The sequence below is a fragment of the Syngnathoides biaculeatus genome, chromosome 22, assembly GCF_019802595.1.
Source record: "Syngnathoides biaculeatus isolate LvHL_M chromosome 22, ASM1980259v1, whole genome shotgun sequence".
NCBI classification, from domain to species: domain Eukaryota; kingdom Metazoa; phylum Chordata; class Actinopteri; order Syngnathiformes; family Syngnathidae; genus Syngnathoides; species Syngnathoides biaculeatus.
The window spans coordinates 3,169,906-3,191,958 of record NC_084661.1 but is presented as its reverse complement, the minus strand read 5'-3'; the positions used below and the strand labels follow the sequence as shown (position 1 = coordinate 3,191,958).

General features: G+C 45.0%; 1 protein-coding gene across 2 annotated transcripts; it reads right to left on the bottom strand.

The window, feature by feature from the left end:
- Nucleotides 1-9,311: 9,311 nt before the first annotated feature.
- On the bottom strand, nt 9,312-21,877 carry LOC133495464 (oocyte zinc finger protein XlCOF8.4-like). Of its 2 annotated transcripts, none has more exons than XR_009793579.1 (2): nt 20,985-21,363; nt 9,312-11,802 (listed from the first exon to the last, which is right to left on the bottom strand). XR_009793579.1 is itself a non-coding variant. In XM_061810124.1 (2 exons), exons 1-2 carry the CDS (start codon nt 21,787-21,789, stop codon nt 11,000-11,002), a joined length of 831 nt encoding a protein of 276 aa, XP_061666108.1. In that variant the 5' UTR covers nt 21,790-21,877; the 3' UTR covers nt 9,312-10,999. The 2 variants fall into 2 exon arrangements, 1 of the variants encoding a protein (XP_061666108.1); XM_061810124.1 differs by lacking the exon at nt 20,985-21,363 and adding an exon at nt 21,762-21,877.
- Nucleotides 21,878-22,053: the final 176 nt, after the last annotated feature.

Genomic DNA, 22,053 nt, shown 5'->3' with positions numbered 1-22,053 from the left:
AAGGAGAAAAGGATCTCTACAGGTTGGCCAGACAGAGGGATAGAGATGGGAAGGATGTGCAGAAGGTTAGGGTGATTAAGGATAGAGATGGAAATGTGTTGACTGGTGCCGGTAGTGTGCTAAATAGATGGAAAGAATACTTTGAGAAGTTGATGAATGAAGAAAATGAGAGAGAAGGAACAGTTGAAGAGGCAAGAGTGAAGGACCAGGAAGTGGAAATGATTACTAAGGGGGAAGTCAGAAAGGCACTACAAAGGATGAAAAATGGAAAGGCAGTTGGTCCTGATGACATACCGGTAGAGGTATGGAAGCAATTTGGAGAGATGGCTGTGGAGTTTTTGACCAACTTATTCAACAGAATACTAGCGGGCGAAAAGATGCCTGAAGAATGGAGGAAAAGTGTTCTAGTTCCCATTTTTAAGAACAAAGGGGATGTCAGAGCTGTGGGAACTATAGAGGAATAAAGTTGATGAGCCACACAATGAAGTTATGGGAAAGAGTAGTGGAGGCTAGACTCAGGACAGAAGTAAGTATCTGCGAGCAACAGTATGGTTTCATGCCTAGAAAGAGTACCACAGATGCATTATTTGCCTTGAGGATGCTCGTGGAAAAGTACAGAGAAGGTCAGAAGGAGCTACATTGTGTCTTTGTGGATCTAGAGAAAGCCTATGATAGAGTACCAAGAGAGGAACTGTGGTACTGGATGCGTAAGTCTGGTGTGGCAGAGAAATATTTTAGAATAGTACACGACATGTATGATGGCAGCAGAACAATGGTGAGGTGTGCCTTAGGTGTGACAGAAGAATTTAAGGTGGAGGTGGGACTGCATCAGGGATCAGCTCTGAGCCCCTTCCTGTTTGCAGTGGTAATGGATAGGCTGACAGATGAGGTTAGACTGGAATCCCCTTGGACCACGATGTTCGCAGATGATATTTGTCATATGCAGTGAAAGCAGGGAGCACGCAGAGGAACAATTGGAAAGATGGAGACATGCACTGGAAAGGAGAGGAATGAAGATTAGCCGAAGTAAAACAGAATATATGTGCGTGAATGAGAAAAGTAGAGGGGGAAGAGTGAGGCTACAGGGAGAAGAGATAGCGAGGGTGGACGACTTCAAATACTTGGGGTCAACAATACAGAGCAATGGAGAGTGTGGTCAGGAAGTGAAGAAACGGGTCCAAGCAGGTTGGAACAGCTGGCGAAAGGTGTCTGGTGTGTTATGTGACAGAAGAGTGTCTGCTAGGATGAAGGGTAAAGTTTACAAAACAGTGGTGAGGCCGGCCATGATGTACGGATTAGAGACGGTGGCACTGAAGAAACAACAGGAAGCTGAACTGGAGGTGGCAGAAATGAAGATGTTGAGGTTCTCGCTCGGAGTGACCAGGTTGGATAGAATTAGAAATGAGCTCATTCGAGGGACAGCCAAAGTTGGATGTTTTGGAGACAAGATTCGAGAGAGCAGACTTGGATGGTTTGGACATGTTCAGAGGCGAGAGAGTGAGTATATTGGTAGAAGGATGTTTAAGATGGAGCTGCCAGGCAAAAGAGCGAGAGGAAGACCAAAGAGAAGGTTTATGGATGTGGTGAGGGAAGACATGAGGGCAGTTGGGGTTAGAGAGGAAGATGCAGGAGATAGGCTAAGATGGCAAAAGATGACACGCTGTGGCGACCCCTAACGGGACAAGCCGAAAGGAAAAGAAGAAGAAGAAGAAGACACAACGACCGGAACAGTCACTCTGTTGTCTTAGTCACTTACTTGGTCATCATACATATGCTGAAATGCCATATCCAATACAAGATGAACTGATTCGTGACCAAGCTCTGAGTCTGGTTGAGCTATGCCTGCAAACACATATCGCCCATACTGCAAACCTGGAAAAGGCACTCTGTCTTGCTATGGAACGGGAGATTGCAACTAGAAAGGGGTGGGGGGGTACAGGCATTGCCCTGTCCAGTTTCAACCACTTCATTGACAGCGGTAGTGGAACAAAGCCTGCTGTGGCTGGAGGAGATGGTGTGCCCTCTGACAACCCGCCTCGCCCAGCACGCCCTGGCATCTGCTGGGGGTGTGGACAACCCGGTCAACCTGGAGGCGCTGCCCAAAGACGGTGGTGCCATTGACAGGTTGGCTTCTGGCAAAGCACCAGGCAGTGACGGGATCCCCCTTGACCTGCTCAAGCACTGTCAGGTCACCCTACTGTTCCCGTTGCACAATGTCCTCTGTCAGTGCTAGCAGGGAGGGGCTGTACAACACGACAAGAGGGACGCCAAAATCATTACCCTTTATAAGAACAAAGGGGAGTGCAGCGACTGTAACAACTGCAGAGGCATCTCCCTACTAAGCACTGTTGGAAAAATCTTTGCTCATGTTGTCCTTGCACACCTATAGAGATCCATTCATCGTGTCTATTCAGAGTCACAGTGTGGTTTTTTTAGTCAAACGGTCAACAGCAACCATGGTCTTTTCCCTTCTTCAGCTCCAGGAGAAATCCAGAGAACAGCAGATGCTCCTGTACATCACTTTCATAGATCTTACCAAGACATTCGACCTCATCAGCAGAAAAGGCCTCTTCAGGATCCTGCTAATAATTGGTTGCTCCCAAAGACTTCAAAGCATGATCATGACACTGACATGAAAAGTGTTGTACAATTAAACGGCAGAATTTCTGAGCCCTTTAGTATCTGTAGCGGAGTCAAGCAAGGCTGCGTCCTTGCCCCCATCCTCTTTGGGATTTTCTTGGCACTGATGCTGAAGCATGCCTTTGGCACCTCAACAGAAGGAGTCTACCTACATACTTTGCAGGCTTTTCAGTCCTGCCCATCTCAGAGCCAAGGCCAATGTTTGCAAAGTGCTCATCAGAGATATGCTGTTCGCCGATGACGCTGATGCAGTAACCCACACTCAACCCAATCTCCAGTCCCTGATGAATCCTTGCTCCCAGGCCTGCAAAGACTTTGGACTGACAATCAGCCTCAATAAAACCAACGTTTTGGGATAAGGCACCGAGTTATTTAGATCGTTATAAATGACTACAAGCTCGATGTGGTCCATGAGTTCATCTACCTCGGCTCAACCATCACTGACAACCTTTCCTTCGATATGGAAATTGACAAGAGGGTCGAGAAGGTAAACACGACTCTTGCTCACCTCTCATCTCGTTTGTGGGAAAATCCAAAACTGTCAGTCAGGACCACATGGCGGTGTACAATGCCTGCGTCATCAGAACTTTGCTCTATGGCAGCGAGATATGGATCATGTACACCAGACAAGATATTGAACTGCACAGTGACCAACGCTGAGGTCCTGTCTTGATGTGGTCTACCCAGCATGTACACTCTGCTGTGGCAGCGCCGACTCACATGGCCAGGCCATGTCTTCTGAATGCAAAACAGCCACATTCCCAAAGACATACTTTACTGCAAGCTGCTTGTTGGGGTGAGAGCTACAGGACAACCACAGCTATGCTCCTGTGACGTTATCAAGAGGGACCTGAAGGCCACGAACATGCACCCAGCGACCTGGGAGAGCCTGGCAGACAACAACTCAAAGAGAAGAGAGGCCTGGACTCGGCACCTCAAAACAGGTGACACAAAGCTGATGGAGGCTGCTGGAGAGAAGAGAGCCTGTAGAAAGGAGCGCAGCAACTCCCACCAGACCAGCACCATTCTTCACGTGTGAGTGCTGGAGCCAATCCCAGCTGTTATTGGGCAGGCGGCAACCTGAATTGGTTGCCAGCTAATTGCAGGGCAATGGAGACAGACAAGAGTCGCACTCACAATCACACCTACGGGCAATTTAGAATTTCCAATTAATATGTGTGGGAGGAAACTGGAGTGCCTGGAGAAAACCCCATCCAGGAAGCCCTCACAGGTGGAGCTGGGATTTGAACCTGGTTCTCAGAACTGTGAGGTTAAGGCTCTACAGCAGGGTGGGGGGAGGGTGGGGTGGCACTTTACTGAGGTGGTACAGTTTTTGATGTGAGAAAAAAATTAAGAGCTTGAATAATTTTATTGAAAATACGTTAGTAAAATTTCTTTGAAGTATACCAGTTACATGTGAGAGTTCCTGGGATAAAAGCATCCAGAGTTTAAATGGCAATTATTTTACCAGTGGTTTCGTGTAAAAGTGACTCTAGATATAAAGATGGAAAGCTGTTTATTGTATGAAAACGTTGGGATTTTTCACAAATACTTGGGTAAGAGTAGATTCACAAACCACTTTATGCCCAACTTGTTCTTCTTCTTCTTTTCCTTTCGGCTTGTCCCGTTAGGGGTCGCCACAGCGTGTCATCTTTTGCCATCTTAGCCTATCTCCTGCATCTTCCTCTCTAACCCCAACTGCCCTCATGTCTTCCCTCACCACATCCATAAACCTTCTCTTTGGTCTTCCTCTCGCTCTTTTGCCTGGCAGCTCCATCTTAAACATCCTTCTACCAATATACTCACTCTCTCGCCTCTGAACATGTCCAAACCATCGAAGTCTGCTCTCTCGAATCTTGTCTCCAAAACATCCAGCTTTGGCTGTCCCTCTAATGAGCTCATTTCTAATCCTATCCAACCTGGTCACTCCGAGCGAGAACCTCAACATCTTCATTTCTGCCACCTCCAGTTCAGATTCCTGTTGTTTCTTCAGTGCCACCGTCTCTAATCCGTACATCATGGCCGGCCTCACCACTGTTTTGTAAACTTTGCCCTTCATCCTAGCAGACACTCTTCTGTCACATAACACACCAGACACCTTTCGCCAGCTGTTCCAACCTGCTTGGACCCGTTTCTTCACTTCCTTACCACACTCACCATTGCTCTGGATTGTTGACCCCAAGTATTTGAAGTCATCCACCCTCGCTATCTCTTCTCCCTGTAGCCTCACTCTTCCCCCTCCACTTTTCTCATTCACGCACATATATTCTGTTTTACTTCGGCTAATCTTCATTCCTCTCCTTTCCAGTGCATGTCTCCATCTTTCCAATTGTTCCTCTGCATGCTCCCTGCTTTCACTGCATATGACAATATCATCTGCGAACATCATGGTCCAAGGGGATTCCAGTCTAACCTCATCTGTCAGCCTATCCATTACCACTGCAAATAGGAAGGGGCTCAGAGCTGATCCCTGATGCAGTCCCACCTCCACCTTAAATTCCTCTGTCACACCTAAGGCACACCTCACCATTGTTCTGCTGCCATCATACATGTCCTGTACTATTTTAACATACTTCTCTGCCACACCAGACTTACGCATGCAGTACCACAGTTCCTCTCTTGGTACTCTGTCATAGGCTTTCTCTAGGTCCACAAAGACGCAATGTAGCTCCTTCTGACCTTCTCTGTACTTTTCCACGAGCATCCTCAAGGCAAATAATGCATCTGTGGTACTCTTTCTAGGCATGAAACCATACTGTTGCTCGCAGATACTTACTTCTGTCCTGAGTCTAGCCTCCACTACTCTTTCCCATAACTTCATTGTGTGGCTCATCAACTTTATTCCTCTATAGTTCCCACAGCTCTGAACATCCCCTTTGTTCTTAAAAATGGGAACTAGAACACTTTTCCTCCATTCTTCAGGCATCTTTTCGCCCGCTAGTATTCTGTTGAATAAGTTGGTCAAAAACTCCACAGCCATCTCTCCAAATTGCTTCCATACCTCTACCGGTATGTCATCAGGACCAACTGCCTTTCCAGTTTTCATCCTTTGTAGTGCCTTTCTGACTTCCCCCTTAGTAATCATTTCCACTTCCTGGTCCTTCACTCTTGCCTCTTCAACTCTTCCTTCTCTCTCATTTTCTTCATTCATCAACTTCTCAAAGTATTCTTTCCATCTATTTAGTACACTACCGGCACCAGTCAACACATTTCCATCTCTATCCTTAATCACCCTGACCTGCTGCACATCCTTCCCATCTCTATCCCTCTGTCTGGCCAACCTGTAAAGATCCTTTTCTCCTTCTTTCGTGTCCAACCTGGTGTACATGTCTTCATATGCCTCTTGTTTAGCCTTTGCCACCTCTACCTTTGCCCTACGTCGCATCTCGATGTACTCCTTTCGCCTCTCCTCAGTCCTCTCAGTATCCCACTTCTTCTTCGCTAATCTCTTTCCTTGTATTACTCCCTGTATTTTGGGGTTCCACCACCAAGTCTCCTTCTCCCCTTTCCTACCAGATGACACACCAAGTACTCTCCTGCCTGTCTCTCTGATCACCTTGGCTGTCGTCGTCCAGTCTTCCGGGAGCTTCGGTTGTCCATCGAGAGCCTGTCTCACCTCTTTCCGGAAGGCTGCACAACATTCTTCCTTTCTCAGCTTATGCCCAACTTGTTAATGCCCTGCAAAGTATTGATATGTCTTTAAGGCAGATATACATGCGTTTACCTGACTATAAATACAACACGAAAATTGAAGACCTCATTTCACATAGGCATAAGGGAATGAATTCAGTGAATATTAGAACATACAAATATATACACACACTAAAATTGAAAAATCTGAAAGCTGACACACTGACACAGACATCAGGGCACATATTTGGAATATTTCTCCAGAGTTCACAAAAAGAAAAAAACATCTTTAGCTAACAAATGTCCCAAGCATTTTGCAGTTCCTTCAACGCATGTGGGCCACGCTTTACGTACATGATTCTTACATCTTCAACCTTTTGTCAGGGAAACAGCCTTTTCGAAGCCAGGAATCAATATTTGACAGGAAGCTGACTTAAAGGTCAAGTGTCATCCCTATAAACATTCTAAAATAGATTTTGTAATGAAAAATACATATAACATTATACACTTCAATGTCCTGATGAAAAAATTAATATGACCGGAGAGCGCGTCATCCAAGCGCAAACGACATCCAAATGGTCGCCATATTGGCTGCGCCAACTGTCCGTAACGTCACCCCAGACATTTGCCATTGAAAATACGAGGTGGACCCTGCCATGGGAGACGAACACACCCCTTCTGACACGTAAGCTCTTTTCGGAGAAGAGAACATCACACAACCGAGTGACGTTACCGGGGCAATATTACCCTATTGTTTCAAGGCATAGTCAGATGATTTGCGATCACGGCCAAACCGCCTCCCCGTCCAAACCACATTTGCGTCTTATCATGGCGCCGAGCTGGGCCGATTTACACCGTTGTTCATAGCCGCCGTCTGCGATGAAAAACATCATCAAGCCGGGGCACTTTACGGTGTTGTCGTTGCACATGGCCGAGTAGGGCATTGTCGGCAGCGTTGTTCGGAGCTGCCGCCGTCTGTGAGCCCGACGAGCAGCCTTCGCCGAAGCCATGAACGGCAGATGCGGGTTCTCAGCCATGGTGGCTCATATTCGCCGCCGAGGTGGCTTATCACGGAGTTGAGCCGGGCTGCTTTACGGCGCAGTTGATAGCCGCCGTCATCTGCAATGAACAACACCGTCGAGCCGGGGCGCTTTACGGCGTTGTCATCGCACACAGCTGAGTGCAGCATTGTCGGCAGCGTTGTTCAGTGCCGCCGCCATCCGCGAGCCCAATGTGCAACCTTCGCCGAAGCTGTGAACGGCGAACGCGGCTCCTCGGCCATGGTGGCTCATTTTTGGCGCCGAGTTGGCTTATCACGGAGCCGAGCCGGGCTGCTTTATGGCGTTATTCATAGCCGCCACCGTCCACGATGAACAACGCTTTTGAGCCTGGTTGCTTTACGGCGTTGGTCACATGCGGGTGAGTGCACACAAATAAATCGTTAAAAAAAAAAAATCATACATTGTGATTTCTGGATTTCTCTTTTTAAATGATCTCTCTCACGGTGGACATGGCCCTACAATGAAAATTTCCGACCCCTCCATGATTTCTAAGTAGAAGAACTTGTAATACAGCAGGGTGTTCAAATGCATACCCTCATTTACCTTTCTAACCTTTGAGAAGCTTTTACACTTGTTCCACAGCAGTGGTGTACTACCTATGGGGCGGGGGCAATTTGGGTGGGGGTCACCCCCCATTGTGGGGCCCATATTTTCTCAATGTGTCATTTAAGCACTTGTACAACAGCAGCAATGTCTTATCTATGGCCTGGGAACCAGCCCCCATTTTGGCATGGCGCACATTTTCTAAACATAGCGTGACACCGCCAGCAGTTGTGTTCTACCTATGGCCTCGGTGTCATTTCCAGTTGGTCCAACCATTTTGTGCAGCTAGACCTTATTCCACCATTGACATGGGGTGATACTTTTACATTTGTCTTGCAACAATGGTGTGTAATCTATGGGGGGGGGCCTCCCATCATTTTTGTGTGGCCGACATTTTCTCAGTTTTGCGCTTTTCACATTTTTTTTCACGGTTTGCGCTGCTGACATTAGGGGTGTCCCACTGATGGTCTATAGGATATTTGCTTGCCATCGCCCTTTGTGTAGCTTGACTTTTTTTTTTTTTTAAATAGCTTTGCATTTCTGAGGTTAGTGGTAGTGATGGTGAGATGAAGCCCCATGAAGCATTAATACTTTCAGTAAACTGTGCTGGCACACGTACTACATTTCATTAGAATCCATCTATTTTCTTAGCTGCTTATCTTCACAAGGGTTGCGGGGACTGCTGGAGCCTATCCCAGCTGTCAACGTGCAGGAGAATGGGTACACCCTGAACTGGTTGCCAGCCAATCGCAGAGCACATAGTGACAGACAACAGTCGGACTCACAATCACACCTCAGGGCAAATTTAGAGTGTCCAATTAATGTTGCATGTTTTTGGGATGTGGGAGGAAACCGGAGTGCCCGGAGAAAACCCACGCAGGCACGGGGAGAACATGCAAACTCCACACAGGCGGGTCCAGGATGGAACCCGGGACCTCAGAAATGTGAGGCCAAAGCTTTCCAGCTGATACACCGTACCGCCCAGTCATTCATTGTATTTAATACTGACACCATCTAGCGTTTCTAACTGGTATACTTCAAAGAAATTTTAGAAATGTATTTTGAACAAAATTATTCATGATCTTAATTTTTGTGTGGTCCACACATTCTCAAAATGGAGAACTCCTTTGCACTTGTTCTACAGCATGGTGTCCAGCTTACTGCTTGGGAGGAATTGAAAAAAGCCCTTACTTCATTGAGTCAGTATCCTAATCTCCCAGGACCTCAAACTTCTAGTACGCCAACTGAGCCAGGGTGGGAGGACTCGATTATAACTGCTGGCTACTGTAGTTTTATTTATATTTTTTCAGTTTAAAAATTGTTTTTCACTTTAAATTTGTTCAGTTAAAAAAAAAAAGTAAAAAGCATAAAATTGTTACTTAACCAGGTAAGGTAATGGACCTGACTGAATATTCAAAATAGTGACGTGAACGGACACCAAATAAAGCGAATACAGAGATGAGAAACTGTACAATGTCACATACAAATGTAATACATTAAATAAAAAAAATGCATGTCAATTTTATTCAGGCATAGATGTGCAATTTTCAATCTTACACGAGAGTGTCAAAGTTTCCTCAGTCGATTTCAATCAATGGACCTTTCCGACCTGTCAATCACTCATACAATAATAGCCAATCAGATAGCCACATTGTCTTAACCCCTGGCTTGACACACCCCTGCCGCCATGTTGTCCCACAAGCAATACTGGTTGTCAGTAGCGTGCGCTTGGAAAAGTTAATGTTACAAAGAAAATGATCCTCAGATGCGCTTGGGGAACGTGCAATTGACCCCTCCGTAGAAATTGCGGAGAAATTGACCAATCAGAGGCCAGAGATGTGCCTAAACCACGCCCCTTGTTGTCGTCTGCCATAACCTCAGAGAAAGTCGCATGGTTCAGTAGAGCTTTTGTTTGCGTTTTATCACGTCTTAGGGATCCTTAACAATAGATATGGTTAAGAGGTGTAGTCACGGCCTTTGTAATAGTGACGACAAGTATCCTGATAGGCTAGATGGTGGAGTTCAATTCGTACCCTTTCCAAAACCGAAGACCGAGTACGAAAAATATCTTCAATGGATCAAACTTTGTGGAAGACCGCATGATCAACTGAATCCATCAACCGGAACAGATATGTTTGCATGAAGGTAAGTCCTATATTTGATTTTCAATACATTTCTCATATAAATGAATTAGCAGTTCTTCGCTTGCATAACATAGCTACGTGTGAATGATTGACACACTTGATCTGTGTTGAGCGATATTTTGCGATTATCTGACTGCACAAACGTGTCCCTTTGTTTGCGGCTACGGTAAACCGGACTGTGTTTGCACGAAGGTAAGCCCTATATTTGATTTTCAATACTTCTCATATAAATGAATGAGCAGTTCTTTGCTTGCATAACATAGCTAAGTGTGAATGATTGACACACTTGATCTATGTTGAGCGATATTTTGCGATGATCTGACTGCACAAACGTGTCCCTTTGTTCACGGCTAATTAGCTAAGATAAACCGGACTAGCAGTCCTAAAAGCCTTCGACGTGTACCGAGACACCAAGACTGAAGGAAGGATGTTTGAGGACACTAAAGTAGTGATTATCGTACTATGTCGGGACTTACGTAGGTTCGGCACTAATTCAAGAATAATTCCATAGGGGAGCGCGTGACGTTATACAAAGAAAACGAGAGAAACAACTCGTAAATCAACCCTCGCCTTCTTTTCCTTCATACGGCGGTTCACAAACGGCTATACAGATACATATACAGATTCTGCACACAAGTGTGATATGTAACACGAAAATAGGAAACTGTCAATGACGAATTCGTCTTTGGGTTATAATATATTATATTATGTGGCTTCTCGGTCTTCCTCTGACTCTGGAAAGATCTCGAGCTAATATCAATGGTTTCTCCGTCGATATGCATGTAAATACCATTGAAATACCCCTCGCTGAAATACTTGAAGCCCTGCTGTCTGCTTTTCAACGATATTTCACTGCTAGCTAAGAATGCGAGTGAGAAATCAGCCGGTAAATCGGACAGTTTCGCTCTATTCTTTTCTTGATGCGCCGCCCTTTTTGCTAATTGTTTGACTGACGTTAGGCGCACGTGGCGTGACGTCACTTCAGGTGGCGTGGTTAAGTGCCCTGTACGGAAGGGTCAATTGTCTCTTTCGAGACAATCGTTTACCGCATATTGAGCAGGCAAAAGGTTTCTCTCCAGAATGTGTTCTCACGTGTCTTTTCAAATCCCCACTGTTAGAGAATGTTTGTCCACAAAGTGAGTAGGCAAAAGGTCTCTCACCATTGTGTCTTCTTATATGTGATGTCAAATGTACCTTTTGAGTGAATCTTTGACCGCAAATTGAGCAGTAAAAAGGTTTTTCACCAGTGTGTTTTCTGTTGTGTGTTTTTAAGGATGTCTTCTTGTTGAACCCTTTCCCACAAATGAAACAGGCAAAAGGCTTCTCTCCACAATGTGTTCTCACAGGGTTTATCAATTCGTTTTGATAAACAATAGCTTTCCTACACTGAGAACTTCTCCCATTGTCAATGTAATTTGCTTGATGCCTTTCAGACTCTTCATCATCATCATCATAGTCAGAAGAGTGTGACGTGTCATCACTATCTGACTGTGGAGGTAAAGGGACGTCTGGTCGTAATCCTCCACTGTGGTCTCTATTACTTTCATTTGTCACGTATTGTCCTTCATTTGTCAAAATGACAACAGTCCCAGGCAAATTTGTGATAGCCTCTTCGTCCTTTTCCTCCATGATGAGGAAGTGCTTTTCGTTCACCCGTTTTTGAATGTGAGGAGACTGTAACTTCTCCTCCTCTTTGATCTCGTTGATTTCTTCATCATCATCCTCCTTTTTTATGTGAGGGGGTTCTTGCTCCTGCCACTCAGAATGAAGATTTTCAATGTCATCTGCAAGACACAAGACAAAAGAAACTCGTGGTTTGATCAAATTAATTGAACGCGAACCTTTTAATATTTAAAGGTCATGGGGGGGGGAACATACTGCATTTTGACACTTCACAGAAATGAGTATTTAATGAGTAAATGAGGAAGTCTGCTGAATTTTAATGAATACAACTCCGCATGTATGCAAAGTAAGGCTGATTAATTAAACTGCAGGACTGTGTGGGCATGTCTGCTGAAGGCACTGGTCAATTAAATAAGTTCATTCATAAACCAAATGCTCAAGTTTTGGTCATCAACTCCAGGCTCTGTGCAAGGACGACCGTGGCACAGCAACTTCTGGTGGATTTAAGGGTAAAGCTGGCAATCTTCTGTTCCTACTGCAGTAAAAAGACGAGTGACAAACACATCCAGCCCAAACACATCACCAACATGGATGAAGTGCCACTCACTTTCAATATCCCAGTGAACCTTCTTCTTCTTTTCCTTTTGGTTTGTCCCGTTAGGGGTCTTCCCTCACCACATCCATAAACCTTCTCTTTGGTCTTCCTCTCGCCCTTTTGCCTAGCAGCTCCATCCTCAGCACCCTACCACCAATATACTCACTCTCTCGCCTCTGAACATGTCCAAACCATCGAAGTCTGCTATCTCAAATCTTGTCTGCAAAACATCCAACTTTGGCTGTCCCTCTAAGGAGCTCATTTCTAATCCTATCCAACCTGCTCACTCCGAGCGAGAACCTCAACATCTTCTGCCACCTCTAGTTCTGCTTCCTGTTGTTTCTTCAGTGCCACCGTCTCTAATCCGTACATCATGGCCGGCCTCACTACTGTTTTGTAAACTTTGCCCTTCATCCTAGCAGAGACTCTTCTGTCACATAACACACCAGACACCTTTCGCCAGCTGTTCCAACCTGCTTGGACCCGTTTCTCCACTTCCTTACTACACTCACCATTGCTCTGGTTTGTTGACCCTAAATATTTGAAGTCGTCCACCCTCGCTATCTCTTCTCCCTACAGCCTCACTCTTCCCCCTCCACTTTTCTCATTCACGCACATATATTCTGTTTTACTTTGGCTAATCTCCTTTCCAGTGGATGTCTCCATCTTTCTAATTGTTCCTCTGCATGCTCCCTGCTTTCACTGCATATCACAATATCATCTGCGAACATCATGGTCCAAGGGGATTCCAGTCTAACCTCATCTGTCAGCCTATCCATTACCACTGCAAACAGGAAGGGGCTCAGAGCTGATCCCTGATGCAGTCCCACCTCCACCTTAAATTCCTCTGTCACACCTAAGGCACTTCTCACCATTGTCCTGCTGCCATCATACATGTCCTGTACTATTTTAACATACTTCTCTGCCACACCAGACTTACGCATGCTGTACCACAGTTCCTCTCTTGGTACTCTGTCATAGGCTTTCTCTAGATCCACAAAAACACAATGTAGCTCCTTTGAGCTTCTCTGTACTTTTCCACTAGCATCCTCAAGGCAAATAATGCATCTGTGGTACTCTTTCTAGGTATGAAACCATACTGTTGCTCTCAGATACTTACTTCTGTCCTGAGTCTAGCCTCCACTACTCTTTCCCATAATTTCATTGTGTGGCTTTATTCCTCTATAGTTCCCACAGCTCTGAACATCCCCTTTGTTCTTAAAAATGGGAACTAGAACACTTTTCCTCCATTCTTCAGGCATCTTTTCGCCCGCTAGTATTCTGTTGAATAAGTTGGTCAAAAACTCCATAGCCATCTCTCCAAATTGCTTCCATACCTCTACCGGTATGTCATCAGGACCATCTGCCTTTCCATTTTTCATCCTTTGTAGTGCCTTTCTGACTTCCCCCTTGGTAATCATTGCCACTTCCTGGTCCTTCACACTTGCCTCTTCAACTCTTCCTTCTCTCTCATTTTCTTCATTCATCAACTTCTCAAAGTATTCTTTCCATCTATTTAGCACACTACTGGCACCAGTCAACACATTTCCATCTCTATCCTTAATCACCCTAACCTGCTGCACATCCTTCCCATCTCTATCCCTCTGTCTGGCCAACCTGTAAAGATCCTTTTCTCCTTCTTTCGTGTCCAACCTGGTGTACATGTATTCATATGCCTCTTGTTTAACCTTTGCCACCTCTACCTTTGCCCTACGTCGCATCTCGATGTACTCCTTTCGCCTCTCCTCAGTCCTCTCAGTATCCCACTTCTTCTTCGTTAAAGTCTTTCCTTGTATGACTCCCTGTATTTTGGGGTTCCACCACCAAGTCTCCTTCTCCCCTTGCCTACCAAAAGACACACCAAGTACTCTCCTGCCTGTCTCTCTGATTACCTTGGCTGTCGTTGTCCAGTCTTCCGGGAGCTTCTGCTGCCCATCGAGACCTGTCTGACCTCTTTCCGAAAGGCCGCACAACATTCTTCCTTTCTCAGCTTCCACTACATGGTTCTCTGCTCTACCTTTGTCTTCTTAATCTTCCTACCCACCACCAGAGTCAACATCCCAGTGAACAATGTGACAAAGAAGGGGACCATCATGGTAGGGATACGCACAATGGGGCACGAGAAGTTGACTTTTGCTTTTGTTTGGTTGCTATAATAATGGACAAACTGCGACCTCAGGTGATTTTCAGAAAAGCGAAGTAAAGCAAATTTATTTACATCGTGCATTTCATACACAAAGTAACTCAATGTCCTTTACAGGATTAAAAGCATTTCAATACAAATAAGACATGTAAAAGTGGGGGGAAAACAATAATGACAGTTATATATATATATATATATATATATAAGAAAAAATCATACAGTGCAAGAAAAATCAAAAGTGGAAATGCTTTAAAATACATCAGAAAAAAAAGTTTTCAGCATGTATTGAAAAACAATCACACTTGGGGCGGACGTCATCTCTGTTTCCACTTGCTCCATTTTTGTCCAGCATAATAGCTAAATGCTGCTTCACAATGTTTGCCTTGGACTCTCCACGCCACTATTTGACCAGAGTCTGATGATCTCAGAGCTCCAATGGATTTGTATTCCATAAGCATTACTTTCATGAACTCAGGACCTTAAACATTTAGTCAATCTATTCTAAAGCTTCTAAAGCAGCCTTATGTGCTGACTGTGTTTATTTGATTGCTTTTATCTGACTTTAACTTTAACATAGATGAAGGTAGTATGTAAATCGTGTATCTTATGTGCTGACTTTATTGGATTGCTTGTTTTTGACTATCTGTAGCCCGAAGGGGGGCACAATTCCTGTGTGTCCTGTAGGCCGGTCCCAAGCCCGGATAAATGCACAGGGTTGCGGCAGGAAGGGCATATGGCGTAAAACTGTGCCAAACTTATATGAGCATTCATCAAATGAATTCCATAACAGATAGGTCGTGACCTGGGCTAACTACGTCCGTCCCGGGCACTGTTAATCTGCAAGCTGTAGGCAGAGAGGCAGGCAGGAGAGTACTTGGGGTGCCTTCTGGTAGGAAAGGGGAGAACGAAGACTTGGCGGTGGAAAACCAAAATAGAGGAAGTCATCCAAGCAAAGAGATTAGCGAAGAAGAAGTGGGACATAGAGTCGACTGAGAACAGGCGGAAGGGAAACATTGAGTTGTGACGTAGAGCAAAGATAGAGGTGGTGAAGGCTAAACAAGAGGCATACGACGTCATGTACACCAGGTTGGATACGAAAGAAGGAGAAAATGATCTCTACAGGTTGGCCAGACAGAGGGATAGAGATGGGAAGGGTGTGCAGCAGGTAAGGGTGATTAAGGATAGAGATGGAAATGTGTTGACTGGTGCCAGTAGTGTGCTAAATATATGGAAAGAATACTATGAGAAGTTGATGAATGAAGAAAATGAGAGAGAAGGAAGAGTTGAAGAGGCAAGTGTGAAGGACCAGGAAGTGGCAATGATTAGTAAAGGGGAAGTCAGAAAGGCACTACAAAGGATGAAAAATGGAAAGGCAGTTGGTCCTGATGACATACCGGTGGAGGTATGGAAGCAATTTGGAGAGGTGGCTGTGAATTTTTTGACCAAATTATTCAATAGAATACAAGCGGGCAGAAGATGTAAGAAGAATGGAGGAAAAGTGTGCTAGTGCCCATTTTTAAGAACAAAAGTGATGTTCAGAGCTGTGGAAACTATAGACGAATAAAGATGATGAGCCACACAATGAAGTAATGGGAAAGAGTAGTTGACGCTAGACTCAGGACAGAAGGAAGTATCTGCAAGCAACAGTATGGTTTCATGCCTACAAAGAGTACCACTGATGCATTATTTGCCTTGAGGATGCTCATGGAAAAGTACAGAGAAGGTCAGAAGGAGCTACATTGTGTCTTTGTAGACCTAGAGAAAGCCTATAACAGAATACCAAGAGAGGAACTGTGATACTGCATGTGCAAGTCTGGTGTGGCAGAGAAATATGTTAGAATAGTACAGGACATGTGTGAGGGCAGCAGAAAAGCAGGGAGATTTGCCGTATGTGTATCAGAAGAATTTAAGGTGGAGGTGGGGTTGCATCAGGGATCCACGCTGAGCCCCTTCTTGTTTGCATAAGTAATGGATCGGCTGACAGATGAGGTTAGACTGGAATCCCCTTGGATCATGATGTTCGCAGATGGTATTGGGATCTGCAGTGAAAGCAGGGATCAGGCGGAGGAACAATTAGAAAGATGGAGGCACGCACTGGAAAGGAGAAGAATAAAGATTAGCCAAAGTAAAACAGAATATATGTGCATGAATGTGAGGGGTGGAGGAGGAAAAGTGAAGCTCCAGGGAGAAGAGATAGGGAGGGTGGACGACTTCAAATACTTGGGGTCAAGAATACAGAGCAATGGAGAGTGTGGTAAGGAAGTGAAGCAGGGTGGAACAGTTGGCGGAAGGTGTCTGGTGTTCTATGTGACAGAAGAGTCTCTGCTCGGATGACGGGCAAAGTTTATAAAATAGTGGTGAGGCCGGCCATGATCTATGGATTAGCAACAGTGGCACTGAAGAAACAACAGGAAGCAGAACTGGAGGTAGCAGAAATGAAGATGCTGAGGTTCTCGCTCGGAGTGACCAGGTTGGATAGAATTAGAAATGAGCTCATTCGAGGGACAGCCAAAGTTGGATGTTTTGGAGACAAGATTCGAGAGAGCAGACTTGGATGGTTTGGACATGTTCAGAGGCGAGAGAGTGAGTATATTGGTTGATTGGTGCTGAGGGTGGAGCTGCCAGGCAAAAAAGCGAGAGGAAGACCAAAGAAAAGGTTGATGAATGTTGTGAGGGAGGACATGAGGACAGTGGGTGTTAGAGAGGAAGATGCACAAGATGACACGCTGTGGTGACCCTTAACGGGACAAGCCGAAAGGAAAAGAAGAAGATTCTAAAGCTGACTGGAAGCCAGTGTTAGGACTTTAGAATGGGAGTTATATGCGCTGACCTCTTTGTTTTGGTCAGAACCCGAGCTGCAGCATTCTGAATGAGCTGCAGCTGTTTGATGCTCTTTTGGGGGAGTCCAGTCAGAAGACCATTACAGTAGTTAAGTCTACTTGAGATAAAAGCATGGATGAGCTTTACTTGGTCTGCTTGACACATCCAAGCCATCACTTTAGATATATTCTTCCGATGGTAAAAGGCATTTTTTTTTAATTGATTTGATTGGACTGTTGAAAGTCAGGTCGGAATCTATCAGAACACCAGGGTTTCAGACTTGGTCTTTGCTTTTTAAAGATAGTGAGTCCAGGTATTTACTAACTGTAACACCTTTTTCTTTATTGCCAAAAATAATTCTTAGTTTTGTTGTGGTTTGGTTAAAGACAATTTAGGCTCATCCACTTCTTCATCTGCTTTAGAATGTGACAACACCTCAATTGAAGTGTAGCCATCTTAGGACACTGCTCAATATAATTGACCCCTCCGTACAGGGCACTTAACCACGCCTCCTGAAGTGACGTCACGCCACGTGCGCTGATGTAAGACAAACAGTAAAAATGGCAAATACAATAAAATACATTCTGAACTGAGACAGACTCCATGCTTCTGATTTCATTCAAATCAACGATATATTATAGATTCTAAGCACAACACATTCTTAACTGAGAGAGACGCCATGCTTCTGATTTCATTCAATCATTCACACGTAGCAATGTTATGCTAGCGGAGAACGTCTCATTCATTTATACGAGACGTGTCTTAAAAATCAAATTTAGGGCATATCTTCGTGCAAACACAGTCTGGTTAAGCTTCTGGCCGCGAGCCAGCAAGAAATCAATACGTTTGTGCAGTCCGATCATCGCTAAATATCGCTCAACAAAGAATAAGTGTGTCAATCGTTCACACGCAGCAGTGTTATGCTAGCGAAGAACGTCTCATTCATTTATACGAGACGTACATTAAAAATCAAATTTAGGGCATATCTTCGTGCAAACACAGTCTGGTTAAGCTTCTGGCTGCGAGCCAGCAAGAAATCAATACGTTTGTGCAGTCCGATCATCGCTAAATATCGCTCAACAAAGAATAAGTGTGTCAATCGTTCACACGCAGCAATGTTATGCTAGCGGAGAACGTCTCATTCATTTATACGAGACGTGTCTTAAAAATCAAATTTAGGGCATATCTTCGTGCAAACACGGTCTGGTTAACTTTCGGCCGCGAGCCAGCAAGAAATCAATATGTTTGTGCAGTCCGATCATCACTAAATATCGCTCAACAAAGAATAAGTGTGTCAATCGTTCACACGCAGCAGTGTTATGCTAGCGAAGAACTTCGAATTCATTTATACGAGACATGTATTGAAAATCAAATATAGGGCATACCTTCGTGCAAACGTGTTCCGGTTGATATTAGATGGATTTAGTTGATGATGTGGTCTTCCACAAAGTTTGACCCATCGAAGGCATTTTTCGTACTGGGTCTTCGGTTTTGGAAAGGGTACGAATCGAACTCCACCAACTAGCCTTTCAGGATACCTGTCGTCACTATTACAAAGTCCGTGACTACACCTCTTAACCATATTTTTTTGTTAAATAACCCAAATACGCGATAAAACGCTAACTAAACCTATACTGGACCATGCAATGTTGTCTGAGAAAATGGCGGGAGCAAAAACGGGCTTTGGTTTATGCAGATCTCTGGCCTCTGATTGGTCAGTGACGCGGATTGCGCAATATCCACGGAGGGGTCAATTGTGTGTCATCTGCATAGCCATGATAGTCAGTGTTAAAGTGTTGACATTTTTGACACGAGGGTAGCATTTACACACTGAAAAGGACGGGTCCAAGTATTGTAGGTCACAGGTGTCAAACTCAAGGCCTAGGGGCCAGATCTCGCCATGTACATGATTTATTGTGGCAAGCGAAAGCAACTGTGTATCAACTATGATTTTTGTTAAAATCTGTACCAAATTTTCAAATTGTCATGCCATAAAGGATAACATTGATATATTGCAGGTATCTTTACGCACTCAAGCATCAACAATAGTTGAAAAACCCATTGGCCTTGGTTTCTTTTTCCAAAACTAGTTAATAAATTTCATGTGTAAATATGATGAGGCGAAAGATTTTCATGGTTTCACAGTCATAACGGCACATTTAGGAAAAACGTCCTTACAATGTGGCTCACAACAAAAATTAGTTTAACAACCCTGCGATAGGTCATTGCCATTTGTTGATATTGAGCACTTCCAATGGTTACAAAGTATCTTCTTTCCTCCAATATCCTATTTCAGAACTAGGGTCAGTTGGTTGTTGTTTTTTTTTTTTTTTAACAAAATATTTTTATCTGCCCTTCCTCGAGCCATCACCTGATCATGGTGGAGGGGTTTATGTTTCCAGATGATCTTAGGACCTAAGTTGTCTGAGGATTCATGCTCCTGGTAGGATCACCCATGGCAAAAAGGTCCTATGTCAGGGACCAGAGAAATTGGGGCTCGCCCGGGCACAGCCTGAAAGGGTAACATGGACACCCCTTCCCATGGGCTCACCACCTGTGAGAAGGGCCATAGGGGTTGGGTGCGATGTGAGCTGGGCGGTGGCCAAAGCCGGGGACCTTGGCGATCCAATCCCCGGCTACAGAAACTAGATCTAGGGACAGGGAATGTCACCTCTTTGGCAGGGAAGGAGCCTGAGTTGGTGCGTGACGTCGAAAGATTTGAATAGTTATAGTCAGACATGTCTCTATACACCGCTTGGGCTCTAGCACCACTCCTCTTGAGAGGGGTTGGAATCTGTTCCACTCTGAAGTTGGCCACGGTGAGAGATGCCGAGCAGGGGTGGGTATGCTTGTTGTCCCCCAGCTCGGGGCTTGTATGTTAGGTTTTACCCCGGTGGATGAGAGGGTAGACTCCCTCCGCATATTTTTTTGGACTCTGATTTTTCGGATTATGAGGAAGACCTGAATTTATATGACCAGGTGCCTGATTCTGACTCGGACAACGAAGGCAAATTGTACCTCCCGGTAATGAGTCTCGGTGAGTTCATTTCACGGGCCCACGCCTCCAGCTTCCGAGTGCCTTCGCCCTGTGACCCCAAGTCCTCTTCCTCTAATCCTTTCCTCGGGACCCGTTTGGCCATCTATCCGGGTCCTCCACGTGGCGGCCAGAGGAAACACCCAAGTAGGGTGCTGCCTGCTGTGCGACCCAGCCACAGTCGATATCTGCCCACGTTTTACCGGCGACCAAGCCACAGCTGACTCCAGCCATTGAGTCGTTGACGACCAAGCCAACGGACGCCGAATCAACCGGTAAGCCTTCCCAGGGGGAAGAGGGATTTGCGGCCCTCGAGGTGCAACGATCAGAGGACCACAGAGCTTTCTATCGCTTTATGCGGGAGCAGTTAAGAGCAGCGGAGGGTGGAACTTGTGGCCCTCATGAACCAGGTTCAGCAGAAATTAGAATACCGGCCGAGTCACACCCACGTTGTGGTTGCTACTGATCTGCTACCAAACCGAGCCAACGTTGTGGTAGCGATTGAGACGCACATTTTCACACGATAGTAACTGTACTTTACGATCACACTTGGACTCTGCTTGGCGATGTGTTGATCACAAACGAGTCTCTTTGTTCGCAAACCAAGCTTTACATAAAAGAGGTCGAGAAGCCTCAGAGTGCACCGATCCAGTAGTAAGTAAGTATTAGTAGTAGTAGTAAGGATGAATATTCTGCGTCGAATGTATGGTACATTTGGGTACAATCCAGGATGATTCAGTAAAGCATTTACCCGTTCTCTCGTCTCTCTTGAGCCTACCGCATTTTTGGTTTCTGCATAAGGTCTGTCTCTTCGCGTTTGTGTCATGCCACTTCCGGCTCACAGCCTGCTCACTTTGGCAAATGAGCCAGCTCTCGTTCGTCCTTTGTGTTGTTTCGTTTGCGAACGTTTCGTTCCGAAGAACAAATCAGGTTTTAAAATGATGCGTTCGATGAGCTCGGTTGGGAGCAGAAACGGAACTGCTGTGTTCTGTCACTCACTTTTGCAGGCGGAGGCGGGACTTCATAAAAGTACTGCCATGTGATTTGCGATAAATTGAGCAAAAGATGATTTACTATGTGATGAATGTACTCGAGTGATTATTTCTTTAACCACAAATCCTGACGTCCTTTCACAAGCATCTTAATGGTAAGGGCTAATTTTTGAGTCAGCCACATGAAAACAAGCACACATTCAAAATAAATGAAAGTAATTTTGTGTCTCTCATGCTAATCCCATTAAAGCATTTTATTTCCCCATAATAATAATACATTAATCTTATGTAACCCTTCTCAAGACAAGAAAAGACAACTAATCAGATGAAGAGTAAGGTGAGTAAACAGGAATGCAGAAAAGTCACGCAGGCTGGCTCTCGAATTTGAGTGTCGTCAAGCAAACGTAAACGATCGTCATAATGGCTGCGATTGACTTGGTCGAGATTGATCTTTTTCCCCCCACCATTGGGTTCTTTATCTCATTTTGTCAGTATCTTTTTATCACAAACTTTAGTTGATCATAATGGTACCTAACTGCAATCCAACCTCTTGCGTCCGCGCATGCGCCTCCGTCTTTGCCACTTGCCAGCAACTTCTGCTTTAGATCTACTTTATAAGAGCAATCGAATGCGCTTCACTCATTAATTCTTAGCAATGGACGCAGTAAAAGCTCGACACAGGCCGCACATCACCTCTTTAAATGAATTTTCGCGTCCGGCTAAATCCTTCTGGATGGTTCGCGTTGATGCTTTTCGGCCTTGTTAGCTAAGCTTCGCTAACCGCTAGCAGAGCAGCTTTTGTGAGCGACACATCGGAAATTCGGATGT

Bases quoted from the DNA above. Each gene is read 5' to 3' on its own strand.
- LOC133495464 (XM_061810124.1), bottom strand. From the start codon at position 21,789: ATGCGCGGACGCAAGAGGTTGGATTGCA. The intron at 11,803-21,761 runs GTTAGGTACCAT...TGTGTCTTGCAG, and splicing joins ACGCAAGAGGTTGGATTGCA to ATGACATTGAAAATCTTCAT.